The sequence below is a fragment of the Crocodylus porosus genome, unplaced genomic scaffold (assembly GCF_001723895.1).
Source record: "Crocodylus porosus isolate Cpor-Errol unplaced genomic scaffold, CroPor_comp1, whole genome shotgun sequence".
Taxonomy (NCBI): domain Eukaryota; kingdom Metazoa; phylum Chordata; order Crocodylia; family Crocodylidae; genus Crocodylus; species Crocodylus porosus.
The window spans coordinates 80,114,466-80,124,398 of record NW_017728948.1 but is presented as its reverse complement, the minus strand read 5'-3'; the positions used below and the strand labels follow the sequence as shown (position 1 = coordinate 80,124,398).

At 41.0% G+C, this 9,933-nt stretch overlaps 1 protein-coding gene across 1 annotated transcript in view; it reads right to left on the bottom strand.

Moving 5' to 3' along the window:
- The window catches only part of CDS1 (CDP-diacylglycerol synthase 1), a 53,999-nt gene that overhangs the window by 12,154 nt on the left and 31,912 nt on the right, over positions 1 to 9,933 (bottom strand). Inside the window, exons 6-8 of the mRNA XM_019552635.1 lie at positions 9,391 to 9,449; positions 4,983 to 5,065; positions 2,888 to 2,975 (exon numbers count right to left, since the gene is read on the bottom strand). Coding sequence (XP_019408180.1) covers positions 2,888 to 2,975; positions 4,983 to 5,065; positions 9,391 to 9,449 — 230 coding nt within the window. The remainder of the gene's footprint in view (positions 1 to 2,887; positions 2,976 to 4,982; positions 5,066 to 9,390; positions 9,450 to 9,933) is intronic.

Below are 9,933 nucleotides of genomic sequence, written 5' to 3'. Positions count from 1 at the left end.
GTTCAGCCTCCACAAGAGAAGGCTGAGGGGGGATCTAGTGGCCTGTTACAAACTAGTCAGAGGGGACCAGCTGGCACTGGGGGAGTCCCTGTTCCCCTGAGCGCTACCAGGAGTGACTAGAAATAACAGTCAGAAGCTGGCAGAGGGTAGATTCAGATCAGATATCAGGAGGCGCTACTTCACGGTCAGGGCAGCTAGGATCTGGTACCAACTTCCAAGCAAAGTTGTGCTGGCTCCTAACCTGGGGGTCTTTAAGACAAGGCTAGGCAATCACCTTGCTGGGGTCGTTTAACCCCAGTACTCTTCCTTCCATGGCAGGGGGTTAGACTTGATGATCTGCTCAGGTCCCTTCCAACCCTACTAACTATGAAACTATTTCTAAGATTGAAGTAAAAATGCGTTTAATAAAAATTAAAAGATTTCTTGACTTATGAGGAGAGGCTGATGGAACTGAGCTTATTTAGTCTGGAGAACAGTATACTGAGGGGGGATTTAACAGCAGCCTTCAACTACCTGAAGGGTGGTTCCAAAGAGACTGGGACTGGACTGTTCTCAGTGGTGGCAGATGACAGAACAAGGAGCAATGGTCTCAAGTTGCAGCAAGAGAAGTTTAGGTTAGATATTAGGAAAAACGCTCTCACTAGGAGGGTGGTAAAGCATTGGAATGGATTATCCAGAGAGGCTGTGGATTTTCCATCCTTGGAGGTTTTTAAGCTGGAATGATCTTGTTGGGGATGGTCCTATTTTGAGCAGGGGGTTGGACAAGATGACCTCCTGGGGTCCCTTCCAACCCTAATTTTCTATAATTCTGTGATTCCAACTGAGAAGGTGTAGCACTTGCACTTGCAGGGACTTGAAATCTGGCAGGGGAAACATTCTTGCATAAATATGCCCCAGATCGGCAAAATTCTGAGTCTGCATGTGCTTGGCTGAAGCATAAGGGTTTGGCAGATAAATTTTTTAATAGTCCTGCTGGTGCTGTGCATGCTTTCATCCCCTCAGAAAAAAATGACTACACTCCCAACCCCATCTTTCAGGGAGCAACCTCACACAAACAAAGGTTGCCAGGGCAGGTCACTTGTTCATTTCCTATCCTTCCCACCCTCAGAACAATTATTGCTGTCCTAGTTAGGATTGCTAGCCAAAGAAAATAAGGCCAGCAACTTAACTGATTTAATCACACACACACACAAACTTCTGAGAAAACTGACATATGTAGATTATTATGTTCAACACCTTCACACAAGGATAAGGTCCTCCAGACACAACTCCATATGGAATGCTGCCAAGCATGGTGTGGAAAACCCTAATATCTGCCCAGCAAGATAATACTAAAGAATCAAAAGCTAGCTATTGCAAAACTAGTATATCAGATAAATGAGGAAAAATGATCAAAAGAAAAAAATTGTTGTAAAGTTCTTGACATTTTAAATTTCTGTTTATTTTCCAAGCTTATCAATTATTGAAGAAATGGACTAAAGAAAATACATTGTTCATAGGTAGATACTTCAACAGCAACTAATCTAATAAGTGGCCTATAACTAAAAAGAATACTATTTACCTGAATCCAGGATGACCCTGAATTTAAGACAACTCCCCAGTTAGATTCTACACATGGAAAATATACATATTTATTATAATTTTCTGTGTATAGAATTTAATTATTAGAGAATCATCTTAAATTCATAGGGGGACAGGAGATGATGGGGACAATAATGGGACAGGTTGTGGGGGAGGCAGTGGGAGAGGCACAGAGTAGGACAAGCAGTGGGGGAGGCAATAATGGGGCAGGCAGTGAGAAAGGAAATAAGGGGGTAAGCAGTGGAGACAGCAATGTGGGACAGGCAGTAGTGGGACAAATGGTAGGGGACAGGAAGTATACAGGTGGTAGGGCAAGCAGTAGGGGAGGCAGGCAACTTGCCCCCTGCCACCTGTCCTCCCACCCACCCCACTTAACCACCCATGTGTCTGACCCCTGCAGCCTCAGGCCTCTGCGTCCCTCTCTCTTGCCCTCCCTTGTTCCTCCTCCATGCCACTTCTGAACCCCCAAACCTGGGTTGGGGCTGGAGCCAGAGTTGCAGCTGCTGCCTGCCCCCAAACACCTCATACTCAATTTCAACATGAAGGGCTTTCCCCCCATGTTAAATGGGGGAGGGAACTAATCTTAGAATTAAGTAAATATAGTAATATGACTCAAAATAGTATCAGTGAAGGTTTCAATTACCTTGTGAGGCATAATGTTAGATTTCACAGCTCTGCAAAAAGCAGAAGTCTCTCATCCTATGTTATATTAATTGTAACTAAGAGTTTGGCAATGTAGGAACATGGTACTTGCCATGTCCCAAATGGGCCAATTATTCCATATATGCTACAATATGCTACCCTTGACAGCAGGCTGTATCAGAAGATTTAGAAAATTTACAATGAAAGGCATAACTTATTTGCACTTTGCCAAAGTCAAGACTCTAGGGAAACCTATGCCTATCTGATCTTGGCATACAGCATATTTGCCATAGGGCATAATGTTGGACTATGCAGTCCCAATATTTTGAATAAAATTCCTCTCTTAACATAGCTGTGTTAAATTACCTAATTCATTCACAATTCACAATTTGGAAGACACATAAAAGCTGCATGGACCCATCAGCTTTTCAAGATGTTAACATTATGAGTTCACAGTCACTAGTACAAATATAGACCAATACTTTTTATAGGATCTTGCAGATAGCAAAACAAACAAAATAATGTATCAGTATAGCTTGTAATGTGTGTGTGAAAACAAGATACAGTTGCTATAAATATACCACAAAAGTAACTCTGGGACAGTATCAGCTACTTGTTTAAAAATTGTAAAAAATATTTCATAGAGAATTATATATATCAACACCTTAATTAATGGAGTTCTCCCAAAGAAGAAGCCAAAAATGTAAGCAGTAATATCATTGCAGATAACACTTGAGATTGGTACCAGAAACCTAGAAAGAAATATAGAAACTCTTCAGGAAAAATGCTGAAATAAAACTTAAGGACAACACAAAGATATTAGTCACTTAAAGCTACATGATGATGGCATTTCTTCTTATACCCATCTAGTCAATTTTGCAACATTCAGTTGCATCATTTATAGCTTCTATCCAACAAAGATATAAATGATTGGGCATCAAGCTTGCATATAAGTAGAATTACTTTTTATAATATAAAACCAGGTCAGTACTACAATTAACACAAAAGCATAATACTTAGTGGTACTTAGTCACATCAAGGCAAACACGTCTTGTTATACATTTAATGAAATCTAAAAAATGAAAAGCCTCCTCCTTTCCTCTCTACAGGGCTAGTAGGTTATGATAGTTACTATATTCTCAGATTAGTATTCTCTCCCTTTTTCTGCAGGTCTATAAGGCTTTGTCTATATAGTAAACTTCCTATCCTCAGCAGTATCACTTTTCACTGCCCCAGGCAGGCTGCTTTCTACACTAAAAGCAGCATGACCACATTGGCACAGCCAAGTTAATTACCTGGTGGTCAAACAAACTGGCATTATCATTCAGAGGTGCTGATTATCTCATCCAAAGTGCCATGCTGAAACAGCCCAGTTTGCTCAAGTGTGGCACAACTGAGGACAGAATGTTTACCATAAAGACAGCTTTAGCTGATAAAATGCAGTGTACATCTGTAGACAGACATAAAACAGCTTTTTCAGTAGCTGTTGAAACTCAACAACAAAAGTATAAACATACAGAACTAGACTTAACTTTTTGGAACTTAACTTTAAGCACCAGGCTTACTAAGAAAAAATATGGGTTCATATACTTTTCAAGCACAGCGGAGTATTTGTTGGGCTCTTGTATCCAACAAGTTCAGCAATTATAATTGAGTATTAATTAATATACAACTTCACATGCACCATGAGAGAAAAATGCAATCCAAGCAAATCTGTACATTTTGAACAATGTGTATAATGAACTCCTGGGTGCTCGCTCATTCAGTATTTCTCAATAAGTAGTAGTCTAAAATTCCCTCTACATTCAGTAAAGAAAAAGGATATTAGCATGCAGTTTTACCACAGTGATGTCACTTTCAGTGTATTGTAACAGCTTAATATGCAACTAGAAGTGAATTCTTACATATTTGATCCTCCAGGTAACCCATCCAGTTTCAAGTTACTTTTAAAAGATGTCTGCTTTGTAACTAACTGTATTTCCTTTAATTGCACCAGAACCCAGACCAGTGTTGGCTGGGTCACAAGCAGCAGCCTACCATTTGTAAGAAGTTGCCAGCTCCTGCTCTAAAACATCTGAACTATTTATGTAGGAAATTAAGTATTTAAAGTTTTAGTAAAGAACATCATCTACTATACATTTTGATTTGTTCAGATAACCAGTGTCTATCAAAAAAAGGAAATACAGCCAAACAGTTGCTTTTTGGTTATTTTAGTTGAATTTATATAGGATAAAGTGTGATAAAATTATCTTTGCTGAACCCTTAAAAACAACTATTTTATTCAGAAAGGATTCTGGCACAATAGGTCTGGTTCCAGAAGGTTAGGGAAAGAATGATTACTCACAGAGGACTATTTTTAAGAAATTAGATGAGTGATTTGTTTCCAAAAAAGGGTGCCTAAAATTAGGCTTCTTAATACACTCCTAAATTCCTAAGTAGCCTGATTTACAAGTGCTAAGAGATTTGTAAGCAGTTCCCAATTAGTTCACAGGGGACTGCTAGGTGTTCAGGCATTTTGAAACTCAGAATACTTATTTACTTATTTAGATCTTAGTTAAGCAAAGTACCTAAGCACGTGTTTCGTTAAATAAACATGCAAGACATTCCATTCCTATTTAGCAAATCACATGCATGTGCATAACTTTAAACTCAAAGCAGATATTTAAGTAATTTGCTGGAAAAGGGTGGGATTATTCACGTGCTTTAAAAAAAAAATATATGCAATAAAATTACAAACCAGTTTATTACTGTCCCCTTACCAGATCATGCCTTCAAACAGATTTTGGATGACAAGATGAGATTGAGTTACAGTGATCAGCAAAGTGACATGAGTCCATGCGAACTGTTAACAGTGCAACAACACAACAATTAGTGAAAACACAGATCAAAACATCAGGGTAAATACTGGCATTTCAAATGAAGGAGATGAAGAGAAGCTCAAAGGAAAGACCAGTTTTACTGATAATGAAAAAGGTGTGTGCATACAGTATATCATGAGTTAGCTACATTTCTGAAAAAAATGATACATGAGGAACATTTTTTAAAATTTATCTACAGCATTCATCTTGGATAGAGGTTGGCAAACTTTTGCTACTGAGGGCTAGAGCTTGTGACCCAGTCCATGGGCTGAAAATCTCCATACTTCTTCCTCTGAGCCCAAGAACTCAAACCACCTCAGCTTACCCTCACTGTAGATAGCAAACCCCTCTGCAGGAAAGTTAAGTACAGGTATGAGATAGCAACAGGAAGGACTGTGGAGAAGGGTGCTGTGGAGGGGACAAGGTGGCTCAGCACAACTGTGCTGTGCCTGATTCCCCATGCTAGGTCAGACTTTCCCATGTTAAACACTTAATCTATAAAGGCAAAATTAATATGAAAAAACAGAAAAATGGTAGCCACTGTGATACTCTGTTTCTACATACGATAGACAAGTTAGAAATATAACATTATAATGGCACTGAAGAGTTCATGAAAGAATCATGTTACAGAGATATGGAAATCTGCCATGACAAAGCCCTATTATTAAATATTGAGATTTCAGGTTTCTAATGGTAGGAACAGTAAGAATAAGAATTTGTTATCTTATACTGTGTAAAGCCATTCTGTTAAGTATATAGTCCTTTTACATTAGTATATATACATTAGTACATTGTATTTTAAAAGTATTTTGTTGTGTCAGTACATATGATCCAGGCAGAGGTTTCAAGACAGTATATATCAACAGCTAGAGTTTTATAGCTTTTCATTCATCAAAACCTTTTATTAATCAAGAGTTGCTCATGTTTCTGATAAGCAATTTTAGTGTTACAGACTCAAGACCTAGACTAAACATATTATTTAGCATTTATAAACTGGTGATTTCCTTCCATTTTCCTACCAGACACTGCTTTCCAATTTCTAAGAGCAAACATTTACCTCTAATCAAAGGGCTCAAGTTTCAAGGCGGGTGAGATGTTGGGTGGTTCAAAGTGACTGGGCCTACTGAAAAGATAATCTGTGAGCAAGTGAAGTATCTCTCCTTTGGTATCTAGAATTTTTACTGCTGCTATTGTGGTTGTTGAAAAAGGCTCAAGAGCAAATATCCACCCCTTCAATGAGACTGCTCCCTGCCAACAAATTCAGGTTTTCATTGGGCGTGTTTACTCCATGGCAGCCACTCCTTAAGTGGCTCTGCCCTGGGGCTTGGACCTGCACTATCACTGTCCAGTGATCCCAGCTCCAAGGTCTTCATGGAGACTAGCCCAGAAACCCTGCAAGCAGGGTGTGCTTGGCACTCCCAAACCTCCTCCTGGTCACATCCTCCTGCTCAGTTTAAACGCAGGGTGGGCAAAATACAGCCCACAGGATGAATCCAGCCCACAAAAGGATTTTATCCAACTTGTAGAAGGTCCCTTGGCTCCACCCAGCCCTGGTGCAGGAGGCAGCTTGGGCCGTGGTGCACATGGCCAGTCCCGCCACCCCCATGGGCACCGGGGTTAGGGCAGCACAGCATAGCAGCCAGACTCTGATTCCCAGCAGTGGCAGTTCCTTCTAGGTCCTGCTGCCAGTGTCACCACTGACACCAGACCCTGGTCTGTCTGCCCCACACCCACTATTAGGGACACTGGACAGAGCAGGCAGGGTCTCCACTGAGAACGGTTGAGGACCCACACTTGGCTGGGCAGATAGGATGGGGCTGCAGGCTGGCAGGAAGCAGCATCCAGGAATGGGATGAGCGGGCTGCACTGGGGCCAGAATCATTGGGCAGTAACAACACAGGGCCAGGACTTGGGGCAGAGCCACAATCCACTGCCCACACATCTGTGCAACAAGTGCTGGTTCCATGGGTAGGGGCATGTTGGGGGGTGGATCACAGTTCTGCCCCAGACCATGGCCCCATGCTGTCACCACCCTATGATCCTGGGCCCAGCCGTACCTGTCATGCTCCCAGACACCATTCCCTGCTCACCCGCAGCTCCATCCCATCCATCCAGCCAAGCACACCCTGCCCGCAGGGTTTCTGGGCTAGTCTCCATGAAGACCTTGGAGCTGGGATCACTGGACAGTGATAGTGCGGGTCCAAGCCCCAGGGCAGAGCCACTTAAGGAGTTTTGGTGAGCTGTTGTGGGCTGGGGGGAGGAGGCGGGGGTGGGAGGGGTGTGCTGATCCAGCTCACAATAGCTCACCAAAACTCCATAAGTGACTCTCCAGGAGAAATAATTGCCCATCCCTGCTCTAAACATAAAAACTTGCTACTGCAAACACTGTAGAGTGTCCTTAAGTGGCCATTCTTGAGACCCTGATTTCTAGCATGCTTAATAGCAGCCTCTAAGAATGACCCTAAAGTAGTGGTTCTCAGGTTTTTTTTAACTGAAGGCACCCATCCAAAAATGACAGCTCTTAGCTTTCACTTGGGTTTTTTTTCCTGACTATGGAAAGATAATAGAGCTGTTTTTCTGTTTTAAAAAGTCAGAAAAGCCACAAAGGTCAGGAAGTTTTTGACACTATAGTTTCCTATTTGAAATCTCTGGGTTTACCTTGTGAAGGTATGGTGTGAAGGTTTGCACACCTAACCATCCTAGTATTGTGCAGAACCCTACAACACCCTTTTAGGGATCTTAGAACATGCCAGTTGAGAATCACTGCTCTACAGCAGAGGTATCAAACTCATTTGGCCTTGTGGGTCAGATGAGTTGTGTAGGCCTGGTCTATGGGCTGGATGAATGATGTATGCTGACCTCAAAGGCTGGATCAGGTCCATGGAACAACCCCATCTTCTCTCCCCTCAACCCTGCTTGCTAGATCTAGGGCATATGGTACTTACTCCACCTGCTTTGAGACTCAGCCACATGTGGCACCTCTGCAGGGCTTGTCCAAGATGCAAGCTCCACTTGGTGTTCATTCTGGCCAGTCCAGGATTCATGCTACACACAGTCACCCTGGAGAAGTCACCATGGGGGGAGAGAGACAGTGGTGGGGGAGGTAGGCATACCTTATGCAGCATGGGTCCCAGATCAGCTGAAGCAGGCAGCATGTGGGTCAATTGTAGATATAGGGCCACCACCGGGGCCAGATGATGGGGCTTCATGGACTGTATCCGACTGGTAGGCCACACCTTTGACACCCCCGCCCTACAGCACTTCGCCAATATATTTCTCTATGTGCATGTGGAACATGCTTGGGACTGTCCCAGCCAGGGCACACTGATGTCACAGTGCAGACATGTTCATATTTTTCTCATCACTGTAACACCTAGGCAAGTTTCAGAAGGCTGTTATGACTGGCACCCTTCACAGTCCTTCTTCCCCAGAAAAAAAGTGAAATTAATATACATGTACACTGTCTGCAGATACCCCACTATGGTAGAGACCGTCTTTTTATTCCACATTTGAACAGAAGTTCAGTCGTGTCCTGGTAAACAAGCTGATCTTTACCATGTTAAGATTGTACTAGTGGCAGTAATAATGTGTCAGGTGACCAGAATTGCTGAATGCAAGCCTAGAGATTTAAGCAACTTTTGCCCGGACTCAAATGACAGAGATGGTGCCTCGAAGACAGGGTTCAGGATTCTATCACTGCTGTTTCTAAAGAGGTTTTATATTAGGGAAATTTTAGATGCACACTGTATTTAAGATGAGATAGAAAGAATACTGATTCAAGTGTGGTGTTGTTTTTTAGTTTTGTTTTTTTAAGTGACAATCTAGTCTGGTACAGCAGACCACAGCACTCCTTTAACTGATAAATCACTAGTCAAAGACACGATAAACTTCTTTCACTGCACAATTACATTCTGACAATATAAAAAGTGTAAGGTTCTTGTTTGAGTGGCAAGGTTTACCTTTCACAATATCCCAAATATTCTCAGACTTAGAAGCCAAAAATTAACACATACTATTTTGCAAATTATTTTTTAAAACTGTCACTAAAAAGAAAAAAATGTTGTATCCACAAAATCCCACAAATTATAGCTCTGTAGTCATTCTGAGGCCACACTGTGATACACTATTAAGTAAAGAGCTAGAAATACCTACAAAACCTGACATTTAGATAACCCGTTTTATTACAATGAACTTACTAGCTAATTTTAAATATTTTTTAACTTCCAAATAATGACAGGACAGATATTTTAACATTACTTATGGTTTCAATAACAAGATGAGTAAATATATAAAAGTAGTTAATACAAACCATGTAAAACTGTAGACGATATTGTCTCTTCACTAAACTCAGTACAAACATGCAGAAACCTGTGCAACAAACAAAAAACATGTGCATTTTGTGAAATCTTATATACTATCATGTTAGATAAACAGAACCTTGATAGACAATTCTTTTCCTTTGAAGCAGCTTAGTTTTTTCATCAAATCTTTCAGAAGATTTCAATATATCCAGTAATAGGTATACATATTTGTTTAAACCCAGTATCATGCAATACTAGTTATTTGACTTCTACTTCATTATTTTAACCAGTTAGTAGCACGAAAAGGTCTCACCATTAATATTCTTTGTATTATAGGAAATTACCTTTAGCAACTACTCCTCCAAAACCAGCATCTAAGCTATTGTATTCTGACTGTAATAGTCTTCACTGGAGATAATTTAAAAGTGAAATGCCTGCTTGGGGATTCTGTCTACACATACACACACAGTTAAAGCCATATTTCTATTAAAAAGAAATGACATTTTATCCCCCCCAACACTTGTTTTCAAAGGAGTTGGGGATTTAGCCTG